Source organism: Ipomoea triloba, chromosome 4 (assembly GCF_003576645.1).
Source record: "Ipomoea triloba cultivar NCNSP0323 chromosome 4, ASM357664v1".
NCBI classification, from domain to species: domain Eukaryota; kingdom Viridiplantae; phylum Streptophyta; class Magnoliopsida; order Solanales; family Convolvulaceae; genus Ipomoea; species Ipomoea triloba.
Genome location: NC_044919.1, coordinates 25,960,104 through 25,983,753, shown reverse-complemented (window position 1 = coordinate 25,983,753; position 23,650 = coordinate 25,960,104). Strand labels below are relative to the sequence as shown.

The 23,650-nt window shown below is 33.8% G+C and overlaps 2 protein-coding genes and 1 pseudogene across 2 annotated transcripts; 1 reads left to right on the top strand and 2 right to left on the bottom strand.

Annotated features, from left to right (window-relative positions):
• Positions 1–642: 642 nt before the first annotated feature.
• On the top strand, positions 643–5,647 carry LOC116014729 (peptidyl-tRNA hydrolase, mitochondrial-like). The gene is made up of 9 exons (XM_031254675.1): positions 643–1,447; positions 1,522–1,606; positions 1,708–1,775; positions 2,383–2,433; positions 2,533–2,606; positions 3,402–3,460; positions 3,557–3,633; positions 5,186–5,337; positions 5,420–5,647. Exons 1-8 carry the CDS (start codon positions 1,340–1,342, stop codon positions 5,315–5,317), a joined length of 654 nt encoding a protein of 217 aa, XP_031110535.1. The 5' UTR covers positions 643–1,339; the 3' UTR covers positions 5,318–5,337; positions 5,420–5,647.
• A 3,697-nt stretch (positions 5,648–9,344) lies between these two features.
• Positions 9,345–11,567, bottom strand: LOC116015563 (aminoacylase-1-like). The gene is made up of 3 exons (XM_031255670.1): positions 11,433–11,567; positions 10,551–11,347; positions 9,345–9,547 (listed from the first exon to the last, which is right to left on the bottom strand). Exons 1-3 carry the CDS (start codon positions 11,500–11,502, stop codon positions 9,440–9,442), a joined length of 975 nt encoding a protein of 324 aa, XP_031111530.1. The 5' UTR covers positions 11,503–11,567; the 3' UTR covers positions 9,345–9,439.
• Positions 11,568–15,369: 3,802 nt separating this feature from the next.
• Positions 15,370–23,419, bottom strand: LOC116015564 (annotated as a pseudogene).
• Positions 23,420–23,650: the final 231 nt, after the last annotated feature.

Genomic DNA, 23,650 nt, shown 5'->3' with positions numbered 1-23,650 from the left:
TGACTTATTGAGAATGCTTCTAGTTGAGAATGCTAATCAATTCATTCATTGTACTAGAAATAATGTTTATTGTAGATAATTTTTGTTATATGAATGAGCCGTTTAAATATTATATAAGTAATAAATATTTAACAAAAATTAGACAGGTAATAAGTAATAGATATGTTTAGAAAATTAGATAGATTTTGTTAATTAGAAATAAATTGTTTCCTAATAGAATACTCCGTACATAATAATTTAGAAAGTAATAAATATTTTACAAGAAAGGACCCAGTCAATATTACCTTTTTCTTTTTAATGATGTGGCATTTTCTCTTTCACCACTGATGTATAGCATTTAATCTTATTAATAATTTTTACTATTATTTTAAGCCTAAATCATTATTATAATTTCAGTTATTTTGAGTATTTTTGGCATAACTCTATTACTATAAATTAAATTAACATATGTAGCATACAATTATTATAATGAAATATCTTATCTATTGCTAGCTGTTGTATATTAAAAGTTGTCTTGATATCCATTGCATACAAGAATGCTAATAAATAAGGATTATTGGAAGCTATATATGCCATTGTCTTCAAGCAAGCTACCAGGAGAGGGATCTTCTTCTTCAATTCGAGAGCTATTAGACAACATAATTATTATGGTGAGTTAATTAATGTACACTGGTTGTAGCTCTTCTCGACTTCACACTTCAAAAATTCTGAGTATTTAGTCTCATTGTAATTTATGTTTATTGTTGGCTGTGAGGTTATTTTTCATATGAATAATGTTGATTGTAAGGTGTTCGACAAAATTCCTCAGTGGTCTATCTGGAGAACCGCAAAGCACATTGACAGCTCTTTTATTTTTCTTACAAAGTTTTCAATCTTTCAATTAGGAAAAAACTCAAAAAGAAACCCCTCCCTAGTGTTCGCTCTCCACAGAAAACAATAATATGCAAATTAGATGATTCATTAATGAGAGTAACTTGTGTTTGTGGAATTCTTTTGCGTTGCATTCCAATCTTGCTAAGCACTAAGTCTTAGTCAAGTTAGGCGCCATCTTTTATCCATTCCTGTAGAAATTGAGTGAAAAGTTACACAAGCTCTTCCTCACTACTGCTTAGGTTCTAATGTGTTCACGAACAAACTCTACAAACCAAAATGGAGTAGGTGTTATGCAGCCAAAACGTTCCTTGTTTAGGTTTACCTATGAAGTAAATGTTCATTTATTTATCTATAACCAATAAAGGTATTTATTTATCTTTTATTTTTCTCAGGTTATTTTTAATTCTAATTGTTCTAGGTTTCTTGTGCCAAAGTAAAATAAGGTTTTTCTTGTGGAAGAATAAAGATGCTTAGTAGGATATGCAGACGTAGCTTCAGCTCTGCTTTTCCTCAACCATGGCTCTTTATTGGGCTGGGCAATCCTGGTGATAAATACAAGGGAACAAGACATAATGTATGTTGCAATTCTGTTGAAAAATCCTGATTGAGTTATGCCTTCATATAATGTGCAAGTTTATTTTCCGGCAGGTTGGATTTGATATGGTAGATGCATTTGCACAGTCAGTTGGCATCCAGATGGATGATGTACATTGCAAAGCTATATTTGGGAAAGGTAACTTTAGCTCAACCACTTTCTTTTTGTAGCTTTTATGCGAATATTTTTATACTGGTTTATATGGTTTGTAGTAAGGATTGGCAAATTGTAATTTCCAGGTTTCCTTAATGGAGTTCCAGTTTTCCTTGCTAAGCCCCAAACTTATATGAATTTGAGTGGTGAATCTGTAAGCTATTAAATTTATGTTTAGAGCCAATTGATGCTTTGGTTTTTCAGTATGCCAATTGCCTTGATATCTAGTTTTAGGTCATTGGTGTGGAATTTATTTTACTAAGATGATCTTAATTCATGGAAAATATTTCTTGATATGGCACTAAATTCTTATGCAGTGATATGAGAGAGTGAAATTCATTATAGCTATGCTTGCTCACTGGAGTTGGACTTAGTTTGGCACTTCCTTAATAACATAAATCATGCTTTGTGGTGTCTAAGTTGATCCCCTTCACTCCACTTTCTATACCCTTGTTTTTGTTTTCACCTTTCTCTATGTCACAGTGTCCTACTTTTTCAGTCATGAACTTTGTAATGGTCATGACTGGTTGAAACTTTGAGGGGATTTGACCTTAGCTATTCAAATGGATCAGATAGTTGTAATTTGTAACCAATGCACATATGGGAGCAGATCAATACTCGGTGGTAAAACAAAATGTCTTACTGTAATTTTGACATATTTTTTAATGTCTTGCTCTGTGCCTTATTTGTTTGTTGGTTGAATAGAACATTGCTTAGTTATATGGTGATATGACAAATAACTTTTGTTTGTTTCCTATTAGAGTGGACCACTTGCTGCATATTATAAGCTTCCACTCAACCGCGTGATTGTGGTATAGTCTTTTGGGCGATTCAAACTTTTAATTCTTATTTGGAATTGACTAAATACTTTGTGAGTTGTGACACTTGGACATAATGTTTTTTTACTGTAGTTTCATGATGACATGGATTTGCCATGTGGGGTACTTCGTCTTCACCCTAAAGGAGGTCATCATAGTCACAATGGGTATGACCATTATGTCTAAATTTACTCACAGAATAACTATCATGGTATGTGCATAGTTGCATGCTTGGGTCTTTATAGCTAATTTCAAGTCTTTGATTTGTATTTTATTTATTTATTTATTTATTTACTTTGTTTTTTTTGCTCAAAAGTATTTTCTAATCTTTCAACAAGTTGGCTGTTCCTATCTTATCATTATTATTGTTATTACTACTTTCACATTAATATGTGGCATGTGCATGCCTTATGCTAGAAAACCATAACGTGAACTTACATCTTTTAGGATTGAGATACTTCTTATGAAACTGCCAGTTAAAAGCCTCGTAGCAAGTTAAGAATTCAACTTCACACTAACTCACTAAGTATAATTGGGTATGTTTTACTTTAAGCATATATGGTTTATATCCTGTTTAGGAAACATCTTTTAATCCACATTATAAAGTTTTGTATCTTGGTCTCCTTTCTGTTTCAAATTATACCAAATAGGTCTCAATTTACCAAGCCACTCTTTATGTGATGAATCTCACCTGGTGTTTGTTTTCTTAAGTTTTGGATTGCTATGTTTTAACAGCATAAACTCCTGATTTCTGGTAATTTTATGGATATTTACGAAATTCATTGCCCATATCTCTACTGGTTCTTGTGTTCCGGTTAGTAATAGCTTTCAGAAATTTAAAATTCTTTCATATTTGTATGTTTGGTATAAATGTCTAGCCAGTACATAAAATACTAACAATCGGTATAGGAATGTTTCTTTGAAGATCTCTAACACTGTTTTTCTTTCTATATACTTTTTAGGTTAAAGAGTGTGATTTATCATTTTCGTGGAAACAAAGAGTTTCCTCGATTAAGAATAGGTTGGTGGAACCTTGGATCTCTTTATTATTATTATTTTTCTTTGTTTGCTTTTAGCTTTCTCTTGTATGTCGAATAATTCTTATTTCTCCTGTTAGGCATTGGAAGACCTCCTGGTCAAATGGATCCGAAGGCATTCTTGCTTCAAAAGTTTAATGCAACTGCTCGAGAACGGGTATGCTCATCTTTGTTAGATTCTACTTTGTAATTTTTAATATAATTGTCCTCCATTTGTTCCTGATGTGTGATTAGTGAAATGAATGGAATTAGTTTGTGAGCCTTTATTGAGGGACTTTGACTTGCCATGCTTTTAACAGTATTGGTTTAATTGAACATATTTTGGTTGCCAGTTATATGTAATTTATAACTGTCAATTTTGATTCAAACAATAGAACAAAGACAGTCCTACCTATGTAAATATGACAATAATACCTCCAGTGTGCACTGTCTAGATCAACTCAATGGTTTTATTCCTGCATATACAATATGTAGATCGGCTTGTTTTAGTTGTTTATGGTCCTTGCTTCAACAAATAGGAGTTAAGGAAAGTTTAGGGCCCATTTACTAACTGGAGAATTCCTGAAAACTAAAGCATAGAAAATAGACGACATGTTTACTTGCACAGTTGCGCAGTTTGTCATTTTTAAAAGGGTAAATAATTTTCCAGTTTTAACAAAAAACTCGAGAACTTTTGTTCAGAAAACATAATCTCTATGAACTATTTGACTATATATCTACCCCTACAACCACGTTCCTACCACATCCTCACCTTTATCTATCTATTTATATATTTATCCGATACTATGATTACATTCATTATTAATTTTTACTTATCACCACCTTTTATCCATTCTACTCTCATTTACTTTATATAAACATAAACTATTTGTTTATACTTAAAGTTAGACACTTCACATTATCACAATTAAAACTCAAAATCTAAACTGATTTTAAGATTTTGGTTTAACTCAATAGATTATTGGTTTGGATATTTTTAGTTATGCTATATCCAGATATAAATTTAGTTCGGATATCAATTGTTAAAAATCTTACATATATTAGACTCAAAAGTAAACAATATATTTATTCTATTTAAACTAAACATATCCAAAGATATTTTAAATATAGGTTCTAAAATATCACTCGAAATTAGACTTGTGTTAATTTTATAACATTACTCTAAAAGAAATAAATTTGAAAAAATGAGTGCTAGTAAATGAATTTTTTAAACAGAAAATAGAGAATGAAAACTGAAAAAAGGAAACAGAGAATAGTAAACTTAATGGATCTAGTCTTTTGACAAGTTATGCACAAAGAACCCTTTTGGATTTCATAATGACCTTAACTTGCAATATTTTGATTATTTAAGGGAACCTTTTTAAGGCGGCATGTTTTTGTTTGTAAGGTTGATCATGTGAATATGATGTCTTTTTATTGAATTTAATTTGAGTGCCTAGATGAGGCAGAAATTATAATGTTCTTTCTGTGTTATGGAGATTCTATCAGAAGGAGATGGCGGCCTTTGGGGTTTCTACCAACCTAGCTTCCTCAGAAAAGCGAAATAAGTGATGCAGGCTTAATTGTTTCAAGAATCCATCTCACCATGGCCACTCCTCTTTGCTTTAGGGGGGGGGGTTGTCTTAGTTTAGATGCCTCAAAGTTTTCTATGCTCCATATTATCTTCCCAATAGAATACAGTTCAAGAGTATTGATCTACTTTTTGACAGGTTGATGTTGCTTTACAAGAAGGGGTTGATGCGTTGAAGCAGCTCTTATCCAAAGGCTTAACAGAATCTGCGAGGTGTTTTAACACTCAACAAAAGTACAAGCATATAAGATTACAGACAATCCCAACATGATCATGATTCAAGCCTTCAAGGTTTCTAGCTAGAAGCAGTAATCATGATTCAAGCCTTCAAGGTTTCTAGCTAGAAGCAGTAATCATGATTCAAGCCTTCAAGGTTTCTAGCTAGAACCATTCAAGCCTTCAAGGTTTCTAGCTAGAACCATACTGCTGGTGCGAAGCTTTTTTCTTTAGACTATTTGATTATCTCTAACAGGGTTGGTTCATGGAATGAATTTTGAGGTAATAGGAATGCTATTCCATAAGGAATGGAATAGGACGGGAATAGAATATGAATTGTATTCTATTGTTTGGTTCGCTGAAGGAATAGACTTTAGGAATGTAATTTCAGTGTTTGGTTGGTTCAAGGAATAGAAATGGAATGTGTTTAAAAGACATAAATACCTTATAAAAAATGTATAATATAATAATAATAATAATAATAATTATTATTATTATTATTATTATATATATGAAAAAAATATATAAATTATATATAAAAATATAAAAATTGTGAATGAACGAAATTCTAAGAACCCTAATCTACCATATGTCCCTATGAATATAAAAAAAGATATGTGTATTTAATAATAATAATACTCCGTAATAATAATAATAATAATAATAATAAATAATAATTATTATTATTATTATTATTACTAATGAACTTATGATAAACTTTAATGAATATAATGAATTATATAAATGCGTATATTTAATTATATTATATTATATATATATATATATATATATATATATATATATATATATATATATAAGGGTATTTTCGGTATTTTAGTATAAAGGCTATTCCCAAATCCTTGGGAATAGCTAATACCAAGGGGGTCCCTAGGAATGGCTATTCCCCCTGCAAAGGGAATAGGTCATTCCCGGGAATGCTATTCCCAGGAATAGAAAGGACAACCAAACGATGGAATAGGTCTATTCCCCGGAATGGTATTCCATTCCCGACCTATTCCATGAACCAAACACGCTGTAACTGACTTTTCAAAGTATACTCTCAAGTGAATACCCAAAAAGAAAAGAAGAAATTGATTTCATTTCTAGGTGCTAAGGCACTTGATTTTTCAATAAACACACTTGCTTCAAATAACTGTATTTGCCATATTTGGAACCAACTTAGCTTTCTCTTTGTTGCTCTCAAATCAAAGTTTCAATTCTTGAAGGACATTTACTTGGAAATGAGTAAATGACCATTGGTTTTTTAACACCTTTTACTATAGGAAAAAGTTTTAAATGAGCTATTACACGTACAGTGTAATTGGGCCATCAACTGTCTAAAATCATGCAATTTGACATGTTTCTCTGGTCATACGTGGTGGTCATCATATTAAAAAAATTATTATTTTATAATTTATTTTAATAATTTTAAATTAAATAACAAAAAAAAGAGAAGAAAATTCCACCTCCATGCTTTCTTTGTCGCCGGCACTCTTGTGGAGAGGTTGTTTTTTTTTGTTTTTTTGTTTTTTTTAATATGATTAAAATAAACTTAAAAAAAATTATTTTTTTAATATGATGACCGTCACATCAACGATGACGGGATAAACAAGTCAAATTTGATCTGTTATGGTCCAATTGGACTTTTACATTAACAGCTATCTTGAAATTTGAATTTGAAATATGTTCTGATTGCTTGTTACTATAGTGAATTCCTATTTTTCAGTTATGAATGCTGTTTGTTGCTACCAAGACACAAGATGTAGCTTTCAAGGGGTTAATGACTGAAATGGGACGAAGAATAGGAAAGCAGACAAAAATAGGATGATTTTAAAAGCTGGATAAAAATGGAAAAAGAGCATTTGGGACTTGCGTTTGAGGTAAACAACGCAAGTCTCAAATGCGTTTATTATTATTATTATTATTATTATTATTATTATTATTATTATTATTATTATTATTATTTCAATCGTTGACCACAAATCGGGCTTGCGTTTGAAGCATAAAATACTACAAAAACGTAAGTGGGACTTACGCTCATTAATATGTATCTTTAATATATTAAAGTGGGACTTACGCTCATTAATATGTATCTTTAATATATTAAAATGGGACTTACGCTCATTAATATGTATCTTTAATATATTAAAATGTACATTTTTTTCATGATCTCTCCACAACAATATTTGCCGTAGAGTTACGTAAGGGTGCCAATTTTAGAATTTGGAAATGGAGGTTTAGAATGACTGAATGATGTATACATTTATATTTGTTAGTGTAAATGCATTAGTTTATTAAAATTAAAAGTTTAGAATGTCAATTTGAAAATTTTGAAAGTTTTAATTGAGTTTGCTCGATAAAATTGCAATCACTATTGTGTGGACCGTGGACCACGGTTCAAAAACACATAAAATATATTAGTATAATTCATAAAATACATTATTTTAACACATCAAGTACATTATTCTAACATATAAAATAAATTATTTTATCTCATAAATTTTCATTATTCTAACACATATTAGCTTTTCATGCCATCACATTAACTAGTATTAAAGTTGGATGTAATTCGTATCGTGTTAATAACTAGTGTACTAATTTTAGTGTCTAATCTATATTACTATATGTTTTCAAAATGATTTCATCTTACTTTTAGCTCAAACAACATATTTCAGATTTCACTTGAATCTCATATAAGTATTTCTACATGATACATAAGTTTTGTGAATTTTAGGGTAAACTCATTCTCTTCACCTTAACTATTATAATTTTTTTTTTTTTAACTTAAAAAAGGTAGCTTATATATTATTTCAAGATTGGATGCATTTGCGAAAATTGTTTGGCAAAAGCAATATTGTGAAAGAGTATATTGTACTTTTTAACCAAACACATATACTAAATATGTTTGGTTTTAAAATGAAACCATATACATGAGAAAATATTTTTTATGAGAAGCTTCTTCATGGGTAACTAATATAATACATTTTTTATGAGAAGCTTCTTCATGGGTAACTAATATAATACAATAAACACATTTTTCAAGTTTTTTAGTAACTAATATAATACAATAAACACATTTTTCAAGTTTTTTAATAACAAGCTTCTCGCATGAGTAAGCCATATCAAGTTTTTTAATAACAAGCTTCTCGCATGAGTAAGCCATATAGTATAACAAATGCATTTCATGTAGAACAAGAAAAGTACACTTTAATATACGACCTATTTAAATGATATTAAAATAATATTAAATGTATTTGAGAAATACTTTTGACATTTATTTTTCAAGAAAATTTTAAAAATTGATTTTTTAGGAGGTGCATTTCTGATCAGGTTTGACCAGAATGCTTTTCCTAAATAAATTTTGATTATTTTTGTCTAATTTTTAAAATGTGCCTTTTTTTTTTCATGGCAAGTAAAATTTGTCCATTTCAAAAAGCCACACAACGGAGATTTCGAGGAGGGGTGAGATTGTAAATAAATAAAAAGATATTTCAAAAAGCTGAGATAGTTTGAGAAATTGGAACGTTAGTATACGACCCCTATATATATATTTCAACGGAGAGAGAATTCAAATCAAGAGAGTATTGTCAGCGTGGTTTCTTGGAGCATCCAACGGTCTGATCGTTGTCCTGGGAATCTCCGTCGTGATGGCGTCGGAGGCCATCCTTCCGTCATGCAGGAGGCCATCTCCGCCATCGCATTGGTATCTTGGGCTAGAATTGTAGCAATGATTCGCACTGGAGTTGTGTTCTAGGTAATCGACTAGTTGTGTTCTAGGTAATCTTAGTTTTGAATTTCATGTGTATTTTGCTCTTATTTACAGAGTATTTATTATTGAGGAGAATGAGGGAACATGAAACCTGGTTCTGTCATGGCCTTTTGAAGAATATAGTATTTTTTATGTGTGTGTGTGTGTGTGTGTTTTTTTTTTTGTTTTTTTTTTAAATGTATTAATGCTTACAAGATGTTGCTCAATTTCTCGTTTTCATTGCCATGGTAATTTAAGTAGCCCCAATCCAATGTTTCACAGGATTAGATGTTTTGAAATGGAGATCCTTCTATGCCACAGAGGACTATGCATGGAAGGCAGTCAAGAAGTATTTGATCATGGCATTCGTGAAACATTGTGCTGTCTAGGACGGTTCAATTACTTGTAGGTGTCTCTGACTCTCTGACTTTACATGAAGTATGGTATTTCACCAGAAAATGTCATGCCCTCCGTTTGTGGAACTCGAATATCAAAGCCTGCTTCTGCTTCAGACGGCTGCAAGTTCATGACAAAGCCCTGAGAAGATGAAAAGAATCCACAAAATCAGTAACAAATATGATGATATCAAATATATGGCTAATCAAATCTATGGTAACCACTACTCATTATATCTTAATCATCATTTAAGCTACAACAATTAAAGTATGAACCAATGAACTAAAGATGAGTTTCAGCATTGCAGATGCAAATCAGGTCAATTGGTGAATCCACTTCCAGGTAGATGAGACCATCCAATAAAATTAAAAAGAAACACATAAAATTGAAACAGGATTAGTTTGAATCACGAAATCAGCAGAAGAAGGAAGAGGGTCGATGTGGTCATCTTCCATACAAATTTTAGGGTGTGTTTGGTTCGAACATGGGAACCGGAATGGGAATAGGAATCAAATACTTGGTTGGTAGTACGATGGAATTAAAATGATTACCAATATTAATGTTTGGTTATGTATGACCCGATAATCGGAATAAAGTTTTTAAAAATACAAAAACGAAAAATCAGGGCAATTGACCTTAAGAGTGGCAATGAAGTGAGTAGGCAATGCAGCAAAGAAGTCAATAAAGTGAGGAGAGATGAGTGAGAGGCAAAGAAATGAGGAGGGATAAAGCTGAATTAATGGAATGATACCTGATTTAAATTAGGTAATAGATTTTGTAATTATAGGGGTAATCAAATCCTATACATGTGTTTTAAAAAGTTGTCAATCAAACATTGTTTATGATTTATTCGCAGTGTCTAACCCCATGAAGCAAACACACTTGTACTTTAAAAGGTTGTCAACCAAACAAACTTTCATTCTCATCCCTAGTGTCTAACCCCATGAAGCAAACACACCCTTAATATGCATTGCAAATGTACAACAACCAGACACCAACCACCATTCAGTAGTAGTAGATAAACAGATACAAGAAAAAGTATGCCTTGCCTATTGCAGATTTGCAGTGCCTAGCAAATAGCAATATATAAATAGAGCTCTAAACGAAATTTGAGGTTGTTGGGGGTTAAGCAAAGAGCAAATACCGTGGGGGAAGGGGTGCCAGCTTTCAAAGACACCATATTAACAGAAATGACTTCTCCTTCAGCCTTGAGGCCAGCCTTGACTAAGTCAAACTGAGCAGCCCTGAACCTCCTTATACTTTCAATACTCGTAAAAAGATTCTCCATGGCAGAATTATCATAGAGCTTGGCACCGTGTCCAAGGGCCCCAACTGCCTTGATAATTAACCACCAAGGGGACCTCTCACCGTAGAAGGCGCGGTAGTTATCCGTGGGGGAAGCCAACCCCTCGTCGAGCACAATCCCGACGTTCATCTTCGAAAAGATATCAGAATGTGCAAAGCTCTCAGCGCCGTCGTGGCCACCGATTTCCTCATCGGGGACGAAGGAGAGGTAGACGGTGCGGATAGGCTGGAATCCAGAAGCCTTGAGGCTGCGAATCGCTTCCAAGTACTGGAGGCCGACGCATTTCATGTCCTGGGAGCCCCTGGCGTAGATGTTACCGGTGGCGCGATCGATTTGGGCGCCAAAAGGCGGGTGCGACCACTTGTGAGGCTCGGAAGGGACGACGTCGGTGTGGGAATTGAGGAGGATAGTGGGGAGGGAGGAATCCTTGCCAGGCCACTTGAGGATAACCACAGGCTTCCCCTTCACGAATTCTACAATATGAGTTTCCAGGGATAGGGATTTCGCCTGAGAGATTATGAAATCCGCCGCTTCTCTGTACCTTGGCTCGGGTTGGGCGGTGTCGATTCTGAGGTATGCCTGGAATCTCGATATGATTTCCGCCGCCGCCGAAAATTCACTTTCCGCCGCCGTGCCTATCAAACAGAGAAAGCAGGATTGATGGAGCGAGCTCAGAATTTCATAGAAACGAAAAAGGAAAATTATAGGGGATTTGATTACCTAATAATGTTAAAACCGGAAGAAGTAGAAGAAGAATTGAAGCAGCATAGCCGCCGAATCTCCTCCTCATTTTCGCTCTATTTCTCGAATGTGTGTTCCTCTCACTACACTACAAGATTGCTTCTCCCACTCAAGTCGAGTGTGCTGACTGCTGATTGCTGAAGCATGGTTGTCGTCTTGTACGAACGCGCTCCTGGCCACGGCAAATTACTCTCACCAAGTGTTCAATTTTATTTTTTTTAATGAATAAAAGTCACGGCACACACCTTCTATTAAGCAATCAAAGCATGGCATATTATTATGAATAAAAAATGGAATAGAAAATAAGAATACATGTTGAATTACTCTTTAAAAAATGGTGGTATCTTTACTATTTTTCTATTATGAATAGTCCCTTAGGTTTCGTTTGGTTCGCGGAAAATATTTGAAGGGAAGTGGAAGTGAAATTCCGTGGAAAAGTAGTTACCAGGAAGGTAAATTCTGTTGTTTGGTTGGTGGAAAAGAAGTCGCTGGGAAAATAAATTCTATTGTTTAGGGTTTAGGGTTTAGAATGGTAAGAATAATGTGTATAAAGATCTAAATGCCCCTACTATTATTATTATTATAATTATTATTATTAAGCCTACCAAAATGCTAATGCGGTGACCCATTTGCCATTTTTAACCCATCAACCCAAACCCATTACATTTACCCTACCCATTGTTCACAACTGCAAAGTGCAAACCTGCAAAATAAAGAACAAATCAATCGAAACAGCCAAGCTCAAAGAAGAAGGCAAGACTCAGGTTGGTTAAATTTTGTTCATCCATGTTTGTTTTCTCCTCTCTTTAATTTGTGAAATAAATGTGGAGAGGGTGAGAGGCAGAGACGGCGTCGCAGGAAGTGGACTCGCGACGGCGGAGGCGAGGCGGGCGGCAGTGAGCAGAGGTCCACCGTCGTGAGGGCATGAGACGGCAAGCAGCGAGGGTGGCAGGATTCTGAAGTCACCAGGAAGAAGAAGAAACCAGAGGAAGAAAAAGAAGAAAACAAAGGAGGAGGAAGAACACAACCAGGGAGGGGTAAAATGGTCAAAGGAGGAGGAAGAACACAACCAGGGAGGGGTAAAATGGTCTTGCCAAATCAATTTTTCTTCCCAACTACTCCGGAAAATAAAATCCGAGCTTCTACCAAAGAATTTCTTTTCCTAAAAAATGAGAAACTCATTTTCCAATGGAAAATGAGTTCCAATGAACCAAACGCAGGAATTATGCATTTCCATGATTTTTCCAATGAACCAAACGCAGGAATTATGCATTTCCATGATTTGGAGGAAGTGTTTTTCCTTTGGAAAACAACTTCCTACGAACCAAACATGGCCTTAACTTTTAGTGAGAGTTACTTATCAAAATAGTCTCACGACTATGTTGGTTTCACCAATATGGTCCATGTTTTCTTTTTCTTTTTCTTTTTTCTTTTTTATTTTGAAACCAAAACAACATAAACTTCATTAGCTAATCAAGTCTTTACCGAACGCATTAGAAATAAAAGACGAGCCAGTATCACACCAAAATCGACTCCCAACAACTAAACTAACATCCCTAGCTAATAAGTGAGCCACAATATTAGTCGAACGCTATACAAAACAAAGGAAAATATTTGAAAACATGGATAAACTCATAGTAATATCACGCATGAGCAATCTATATGGGGACAAATTTAAATGTTGCATATTTGTAATAACCTGCTGGGCATATGTTTCCACAATTAAATTATCATAGTTATGATCTTCCAACCAACTTAGATATGGTCCATGTCTTTTAGAATTGTACAATTAAGTACTTTGACTATCAAATTCTTACCTATTTTGGTCCTTCCGTGTCTGAGATGACATATTTTGAAGGATATAATTGGAACAAAGGATAAAGAATACTTCACAACTTGGTTCCTCTATCCTTAAAATCTGCAAAAATTTAGCTATTTTAAACATCTACGCATTTATCTCATAATATTACTAGAATCAAAAAGGAAGATCAGTAAAATTGAAAATGGTTTTGTCAAACAAGAAACTAAAGGAAGGAAATGTTAGGACTTGTGAGTGCTAAATTGTTGGCAGCATAACAAATTTCAAGAGGAAACCCAAATCCTAAATTTGAGGAATCATTTAAAAGCGTTTTGAAATTTATTTCTTAGAAGCCCAAATTCTCTAAAAGAGAAAAGTGCAGGGAATAGGTGCAATCTTTACTAGAAATTTCTAGTAGTATTGTAGGAGTTGGGGGGAGAGAGTGGAAGTGGAGATGTGAAGGGGGAAAAAGAGGGAGGTGGGTCAGAGGAGAGTTATAAGAGAAAGTGGTGGTGCTTTAGGCACCATGGTTGGTGTGGGGCGTCGATATCGACAAGTTAAGGCAAATTTGATGAACGTTAACCTTATTCGGTAATGAAATAAACAATATTCGATTTTCTCTATTGCCGTCCTTGCACAGCTAGCTATAACCTCTTAAAAGAATTCTATTGAGCCCGTGAACAGAGATGCACAACTTTAGATAAAAATTTGGATCAAAGAGTGATATACCATCGGCAGTGATAGAGGCGCTCTAAATTTTGCAAATCAAAATGTTGTAGTGAGGGAAGAGGGTTTATAGTAAAGGGGAGGAGAAATTTTGGAGGTTGGAGAAGGTGAGAACGTGGGTAGGGACGATGTGGCAATTGAGAGAGGTGACATAATCAGCGCATCAAGAGCCATAAAGATTGAAAGTGGCGCAGACATCTATTATGGAGGAACTTGAGTTAATGGTGGCATTGGCGTTGGAAGCAATTGTTGGGCTTGAAGGTCAAAAGTAGTGAAGAAGAGTATAAAGGAGGTCCATAAAATAATTATTTTGTAAAAATTAAAAGTCGAGGACAAAAATTGATAAAAGTCGAATGACCATTTCTGGAATTAACTCTTTTGGTAATTTACACTACTTTAATGACTGTTAGACATTTGCTTCAGGGTAGCATTCATTTGTAAATATATTCTTTTTACGTACCCCAACATCATACCATGTATACGTGGATTTATGCAGGTACTAAGGTATTAATAAGGAAAATACTATTTAGATTCCCAAGTTCTATTCCCTACTTTTACTTTCTCACACAAAAGTTTGATAAGTTTGATGTTGACACTTGTATGGGGACTCACAAGATGAAGATAAGTTTGATGTTGACACTAGTTTGATAAGTTTGATGTTGACACTTGTATGGGGACTCACAAGATGAAGATAAGTTTGATGTTGACACTTGTCTGGGGACTCACAAGATGAAGATAACCTATCATATCTTACCACATCAGGGAGTAAAAGTGAATGAGTATAAAATGGGAGTCTATGTAGTAGAACTCTATTAATAATGCCTGGCGATGGGCATATTAATTTACCGACAGATGTAGTCCTTAGCCAACTAGAGTCACAAGGCAAGGTTTACAGTGCATACCCTCGGGTAGTGACTTCACTTTTTTTTTTTTTTTTTTTTTGGAGTACTAGTGACTTCACTTAATTAAGCTATAATGCGCATGGCCTATGACTCTCTTATATTTTCAAGGTGAGACTCTTAAAAGTTACTAACATTTGTACTTATGTTGCATTATACTTTCATGGATTTATTCATTTATCTTAAATTTTCCATTCTCTAGAAGTTTTTACTAATTTGCCATCTGCAATAAAATGAGGTTGAATTAAAAAAATTGTGAATTCAGTGTACACAGACATGTTTGGGTTCACACTAACCATTTCTCAAATTTGCTTCCTTCCATTTGCACTGCACTGCTTTATCACTGAATTATTTCATCCCTTCCCTGGTGCTTCTGCAACTACCTTTACCCTTTACCTGTAACTGCAAAAGGTTATGCATGCAACTATCAACTTGGACAAATTTAAATTGGTGAAGATGAATCAGAAATAAGTCATGATTTAACCACCTATGAGGGAGTCCCAAAATTGTCAAACAATATATTACTCCTTTCTGAAGGTACATACATGAGTACAACATCATATGATCAAACTTTGTGATACTTGTATTTCTGCCCTATATTAAATCTACTTAGTCTACTGCCCACTCCTTCTCGCACCAGCATTCTCACTGCCTCGGCCCCTTCTTTCAGTGCTTCATCCACCTGTTACAATATGCCCCGCCCAAAGGATTATATTTCAACTAAAACTGGCTTATGTTTAACGCCTAATGAAAGCCCAACATAAAGGTAGTTGATGTTCGTTTCACTGAATTTCTGGAGAAGAAAAGCCTTCATATCCATTGCTCCGGGTGGGTTTCCTATTCCTTCACATGTATGTATGTTTTCAGAGATTCGGTGTCTACTAGTTAGTTTATATTACTGCCCATATGGTTAAAGATATTCATGCAGACTGACCTATGCAAAGTCGTGGAAATTGATGGCAACCATCCAGATGTTCCATTACACTTTTCACCCTATCATTCAAAGAAAACAGTGTTCATACTTCTTAACAACTCGCACTGGCTATGCATCCTAATTATTAACAGCAAAGTGAATATAATATACGGGTGCAGCAGATTTAACCAAAGGATGGGTTGGGAAAATATCACTCATATACAGATGCAGTAGATTTAATCACACAATTATTTGGGAAATATCACACTACATATCAGGATGGGTTGGGAAAATATCACTCATATACAGATGCAGTAGATTTAATCACACAATTATTTGGGAAATATCACACTACATATCTTTCCGTATCTATTTGTGTTTGCAACAGATTTTACCAAGCAAAAACAAAGATGTTTGCAATGAATAAGGAGTGTTCAAGATTTAACAATTCTTTTCTAAGCAATATGCAAGAACAATACCCGTTATGATGGCCATGTCCTCGCTTGGGCTTAAGCCTCAAAACACCATTTGGTAAACTCATCTCGTCGTGAACCTAAAAGGAGAGAGAATTCCAGCAGATTTATAAAATGCAATGCAGAAATTCATTTATATCAATATTTAATTATCTTGATTGAGAACCTCCACACTCCAAACAATCAATTTGACAATATGGAAAGAACTTGTACAGTCGTACCAGTAGGATATGGCGCAAGGGTACTTGATAATATGCAGCAAGTTGTCCAACCTTGTCAAATACAAAATACAAAACAATATTTATACCAAATGCATTAAAAAAAATTATACAATCTAATGACACCAACTGAGGGCATAAAACTTAAATTTTCATACATAAACACCAGATGGATGGGAAAAACAGAATGAAAAAAATAAAATGTATTTAATCTGTACATATGCATGTAATCTATATATGAGGTGCCAACTGCTTGAATGCAGCAACCTAAGAGGGAAAATATGTATGTAGGACTATAGTGGTGCTAGAAGCTGTTAAGCAAGAAGTTCACATCCATTAATCACAGCAATTTAAGAAAGAAAATATGTACATGGAAGAACAGTAATGGTGCTAGAAGCTATGGAGCAAGAAGTTCACATCCATGAATCACTCAGTTTAAACAGACCATGAGATCATTATTTTAAAATAATATGATTTAATAGTTCTTCTTTGTAAAGTACTACTAGAAAACAAATATACACTGGAGTTTAATTTATAAAATGGATGGCTGCTGAGAACAAACCGATTCTCCACTGAAATTCATATAAGTCTGAGGCTTTGCTAATACCACTGGCACCTCTCCAATAGAACCTGTACGAATTGCACAAAAAAACTAAATAAATAAACTTCAATGCTCATACAACAACTAGGGCATGATGTAATTAAGGGGGAAAGGCAACTAAATAATCACCTATTCCAATCAATGCTTTTGACTGTATTGTGTTCAACAAAATGCCCTCTTCTTGAGAAATCTGATCAATCATTTCAAAACCAACCTACTACCAAAGTCACATCAGTTTAACATGAATTTATATGACTTTCAAGAAATGTTTAAAAAATGCTACCAGAATTGAAGAAAATGGAACTATACAAACTAGATTATCACATGGTGAATGCATTTACATTGTGCCGCGTTCCATGGTACTTGTTTCCAGGGTTCCCCCAGTCCTGCGACCAACCATGGAGTGTACTCAACTTGCTCTAATCCTCAAAGGAGCTAAATGTCTTGGATGAGAACAGGGGCATCTTGGATAGGGTACCGTGCAACTTTTAGCAGGAGATAAAGAATACACCATTGACCTAAAATTCAAGAGAAGTAAAGAATAAACAAAAATATCAGTATTTACCAAAATGTCTAGTTTAAACACAAACATCTATTCACCCCACTCAACATAGCCAAGAGAAAGATGTTTTACGAAATTGAATGGGAATTAAATTTAATAAAACCCTTAATATCAGTTCCAAAAAGCCTTTCTTAAAACAAGCCAGACAATAATTTCTATCATGATAAGATTACTGACAAATTAAGAGAAACAAAACCTTCTTTTTGCTTTCTTTAAACAATGCCTACTATTACACCAACTGAACCAGTGTCAAAGCAGTAAATAATTATACTCCTAATTATATTAAGTAACAAATTTTGTATTTGAAAAATTCAAAAGTAATAATTGGCATATGTGTCGATCATACTCATATACTTATATATGTATCACATACATTATTGGACAGATTATAATTACAAATCATTATCAATAATAATCAGCACAATTATGTAAGGCATATAAAATGATATGGTTCTCTGTATAACTTTGGCCCCCATAACTCGAGTTTTCTGGCTCCACCCCTGTCTTCCTTATATTATGAAGAAGAGGATAGCATTTTATAAAATTTATCGGAATTTAAAAGCTAGGTAACTGTTTTACCACTTGGGATTCCAATTGCCACCCCACTATCACAACCTGAATCTCATATTCATATTTGCATTGGCTAACTACTGAAAACTGTAAATAACTATTACGGAGTATAATTTAGTGACCAAAAATGTTAATAATTTTCTCCAAACATGACCCTGAAGCCATCCTCATTGGAAATAACAAAAATTTTAGAATAGAACAGAAAAACTTACATGAAAGTCGAGGGCGAGGAAGGACAAGGCAGGCGGTCGTCTCTGAAGCCTCTTATCTCTCTGCCTGTCACCGACGAGTGATAAGAAGAGCAGTGAAGGATTGGATTGGGCGAATCCTGAGTGAGCGGGAGACGTGATGGAGTAAGGAAGACCGAGCGGCAATTGCCTATTCCTAACAGTGTAGCTGTGTAAGGATAGATTCATACCCCCCCCCCCTATCTACGTCCTCTTGCCCTTGCACCATTTTAGTAAATGCGAAATTGACCAAATATGCCATAAAAATTAAATAAAAAAAAAAAACATTACTCCTTGTTAATTGAATCAGACTATAATATGTGACATAAAAAATCATATTCTTTATTCAAGTATTTATGTGAGATCATGATTCGTGAAATGAGTAATTGAGTATTATTGACTTTTTAATTCTTTCATATGTTTATTTTTAAACAATTTTTTCATATGTTAGTTTTTATTTTAAAAAAATATATATACATATATGATAATTTAAACTTTTTGTTCCACGGCCTCTTATCAAATATTAACCATCATTGTTATCGAAAGATCATAATACCATCCTTTTCATGTGTCATAAGCCACAAATGACAAATCCACAAATCCACAATTCATAAATCGTAAGCCACAAATCCACAATCAAGATTACATAGCACTTCGTCAAATCTTCTATTCCAAACTTCCGATGTTTTCTTTCTTTTTTGAGTATTCTCACTATCATTTATATCAATTTCATTCACATTTTGAAAAGAGATTTCGTTTATACCTAAAAATAAAATAAGAGTATAAAAAAATATAATTTTTATACCTAAAAATAAAATAAGAGTATAAAAAAATATAATTGTCAAATAAATGAAATAAATACATAGTAATTCACTAATTAAACATACAAATTACAAATTTATAACATATTTATCACTAATTAAACATACAAATTACAAATTTATAACATATTTACAGATATTAATTAACATTTCAAAATATCAAGCAAGACCCCAGTACCACGGGCGGTGTAGCCGGACAAAACGCAACTATGCCGGTACCCACAGGCGGTTTAGCCGGCCAAATTATTTAGAAAAAAAAATCAAAAAATAGAACTGTGAACTTACCCACTGGAGACTGCCCTGCTGCCTTCTGGAGCCTGGAAGAGTGGAAATCGCAGCCTGCACTTCATACAAAATTACAAATAAGAAGTCAAAATTTTGAATTAAGGAATTAACCAATAATCATACATCATAGCATTATGTACTTTGAAATTGCTAGTGCAAATGTGCAATATAGCATTATGTACTTTGAAATTGCTAGTGCAAATGTGCAATATAGTATAGCTATTAGCTTAATTGCTAGTGCAAATGTGCAATATAGTATAGCTATTAGCTTCTCTGTAAGGAGTGTAAGCTATTAAATTAAGTAATTAACCAATCCATTTTTCAAAAGTAAAAAAACATACACAGAGCCGCACAGAGCTGACAAACATAAATACATAATTAGTTTTTTTTTAACAAAAAAAATAAAATAAAATAAATACATAATTAGTTAATTACAATTAACCTTTTGGAGTTTTGGTACAGCAATGGTTTCAAATGGTCTGGACTCTGGAATGTAGCGACGGGCGGTGACTCCGGTGAGCGGCAGGCTGTGGGCGTCAGGCGGCGACCGGCAGGAGGCGGGTAGCGTTTTTCCTTTTATTTTTTTTTCGAAATACTTGAAAACAGAAAAAATGAATACTATTTTAGCGGAGTTTGGTTTACGAAACGTTATATTACATTGGGAATATTAGATTGCTGGAATATTAGATTCTTATATTTGGTTTAAACTGAAGTATGTAAATATAAATAATACAACGGAAATAAGACAAATTGATTAAAATACCAAAAGCCCAATATCAGTAAAATCAAACACTAAATTTTGTTAGTAATTACACGTGCTTTCGTAAACTAAATTATTATGTATTTTATTAAGAAATTCTTATTTCTAATTAATAAAATCTATCTAGTTTCCTAAACATATTTATTACTTATTATCTATCTAATTTTCAAAACATATTTATTTATTACTCCACACAACAATATACAATTATGTAAAAAATCAAATTTGCAAACTATACGACAAATTGTAATAGCAAAAAACACATAAGATGATGGAACATAAATAGAGCCACATTTCTTATGTCTTAATTGTTCTTATCAAAATGAGTTATTTCCATTTGTCTCAATTGTTAATTATTGTTCATCTGCAATTAAATTATACAAAGACGCAAAAACTCATAACTCAAGTTACAAGCTCAACTTAACCTTTTTCACTCCATACAAATAACCAACCTACTACCAAAGTCACATCAGTTTAACATGAATTTATATGACTTTCAAGAAAATGAAAAAAAATGCTACCAGAATTGAAGAAAATGGAACTATACAAACTAGATTATCACATGGTGAATGCATTTACATTGTGCCGCGTTCCATGGTACTTGTTTCCAGGGTTCCCCAGTCCTGCGACCAACCATGGAGTGTACTCAACTTGCTCTAATCCTCAAAGGAGCTAAATGTCTTGGATGAGAACAGGGGCATCTTGGATAGGGTACCGTGCAACTTTTAGCAGGAGATAAAGAATACACCATTGACCTAAAATTCAAGAGAAGTAAAGAATAAACAAAAATATCAGTATTTACCAAAATGTCTAGTTTAAACACAAACATCTATTCACCCCACTCAACATAGCCAAGAGAAAGATGTTTTACGAAATTGAATGGGAATTAAATTTAATAAAACCCTTAATATCAGTTCCAAAAAGCCTTTCTTAAAACAAGCCAGACAATAATTTCTATCATGATAAGATTACTGACAAATTAAGAGAAACAAAACCTTCTTTTTGCTTTCTTTAAACAATGCCTACTATTACACCAACTGAACCAGTGTCAAAGCAGTAAATAATTATACTCCTAATTATATTAAGTAACAAATTTTGTATTTGAAAAATTCAAAAGTAATAATTGGCATATGTGTCGATCATACTCATATACTTATATATGTATCACATACATTATTGGACAGATTATAATTACAAATCATTATCAATAATAATCAGCACAATTATGTAAGGCATATAAAATGATATGGTTCTCTGTATAACTTTGGCCCCCATAACTCGAGTTTTCTGGCTCCACCCCTGTCTTCCTTATATTATGAAGAAGAGGATAGCATTTTATAAAATTTATCGGAATTTAAAAGCTAGGTAACTGTTTTACCACTTGGGATTCCAATTGCCACCCCACTATCACAACCTGAATCTCATATTCATATTTGCATTGGCTAACTACTGAAAACTGTAAATAACTATTACGGAGTATAATTTAGTGACCAAAAATGTTAATAATTTTCTCCAAACATGACCCTGAAGCCATCCTCATTGGAAATAACAAAAATTTTAGAATAGAACAGAAAAACTTACATGAAAGTCGAGGGCGAGGAAGGACAAGGCAGGCGGTCGTCTCTGAAGCCTCTTATCTCTCTGCCTGTCACCGACGAGTGATAAGAAGAGCAGTGAAGGATTGGATTGGGCGAATCCTGAGTGAGCGGGAGACGTGATGGAGTAAGGAAGACCGAGCGGCAATTGCCTATTCCTAACAGTGTAGCTGTGTAAGGATAGATTCATACCCCCCCCCCCTATCTACGTCCTCTTGCCCTTGCACCATTTTAGTAAATGCGAAATTGACCAAATATGCCATAAAAATTAAATAAAAAAAAAACATTACTCCTTGTTAATTGAATCAGACTATAATATGTGACATAAAAAATCATATTCTTTATTCAAGTATTTATGTGAGATCATGATTCGTGAAATGAGTAATTGAGTATTATTGACTTTTTAATTCTTTCATATGTTTATTTTTAAACAATTTTTTCATATGTTAGTTTTTATTTTAAAAATATATATACATATATGATAATTTAAACTTTTTGTTCCACGGCCTCTTATCAAATATTAACCATCATTGTTATCGAAAGATCATAATACCATCCTTTTCATGTGTCATAAGCCACAAATGACAAATCCACAAATCCACAATTCATAAATCGTAAGCCACAAATCCACAATCAAGATTACATAGCACTTCGTCAAATCTTCTATTCCAAACTTCCGATGTTTTCTTTCTTTTTTGAGTATTCTCACTATCATTTATATCAATTTCATTCACATTTTGAAAAGAGATTTCTTTTATACCTAAAAATAAAATAAGAGTATAAAAAAATATAATTGTCAAATAAATGAAATAAATACATAGTAATTCACTAATTAAACATACAAATTACAAATTTATAACATATTTACAGATATTAATTAACATTTCAAAATATCAAGCAAGACCCAGTACCACGGGCGGTTTAGCCGGAAAAACGCAACTATGCGGTACCCACGGGCGGTTTAGCCGGCCAAATTATTTAGAAAAAAAAATCAAAAAATAGAACTGTGAACTTACCCACTGGAGACTGCCCTGCTGCCTTCTGGAGCCTGGAAGAGTGGAAATCGCAGCCTGCACTTCATACAAAATTACAAATAAGAAGTCAAAATTTTGAATTAAGGAATTAACCAATAATCATACATCATGGCATTATGTACTTTGAAATTGCTAGTGCAAATGTGCAATATAGTATAGCTATTAGCTTCTCTGTAAGGAGTGTAAGCTATTAAATTAAGTAATTAACCAATCCATTTTTCAAAGTAAAAAAACATACACAGAGCCGCACAGAGCTGACAAACATAAATACATAATTAGTTTTTTTTTAACAAAAAAAATAAAATAAAATAAATACATAATTAGTTAATTACAATTAACCTTTTGGAGTTTTGGTACAGCAATGGTTTCAAATGGTCTGGACTCTGGAATGTAGCGACGGGCGGTGACTCCGGTGAGCGGCAGGCTGTGGGCGTCAGGCGGCGACCGGCAGGAGGCGGGTAGCGGCGGTGCTCCAGTGAGCGGTGGGCGGCGGACTGCGGTGATCGGCGGCTTGCGGGCGTTGCGGCAGTGCGGAGTGCGGACTTCTGCGAATCTGCCGCTGCGGGAAGTGCAGAACTGAAATTAGGAGGCTTCCTTGGAGGAGTTGGAGCGGGAGACTGAAAATGTAGCGCTTATCAGAATTTATTAGAACCCTAGTTTTAGTTAGCTTTTTTTTTTTTTTTTTAGAAAACATGCTTCTTCTTTTTTTCCTTTA

Bases quoted from the DNA above. Each gene is read 5' to 3' on its own strand.
- LOC116014729 (XM_031254675.1), top strand. From the start codon at position 1,340: ATGCTTAGTAGGATATGCAGACGTAGCTTCAGCTCTGCTTTTCCTCAA. The intron at 2,607-3,401 runs GTATGACCATTA...TATACTTTTTAG, and splicing joins GGTCATCATAGTCACAATGG to GTTAAAGAGTGTGATTTATC. The intron at 3,461-3,556 runs GTTGGTGGAACC...TTCTCCTGTTAG, and splicing joins GTTTCCTCGATTAAGAATAG to GCATTGGAAGACCTCCTGGT.
- LOC116015563 (XM_031255670.1), bottom strand. From the start codon at position 11,502: ATGAGGAGGAGATTCGGCGGCTATGCTGCTTCAATTCTTCTTCTACTT. The intron at 11,348-11,432 runs GTAATCAAATCC...TCTGTTTGATAG, and splicing joins TCCGGTTTTAACATTATTAG to GCACGGCGGCGGAAAGTGAA. The intron at 9,548-10,550 runs GTATTTGCTCTT...TCATCTTCTCAG, and splicing joins CTGGCACCCCTTCCCCCACG to GGCTTTGTCATGAACTTGCA.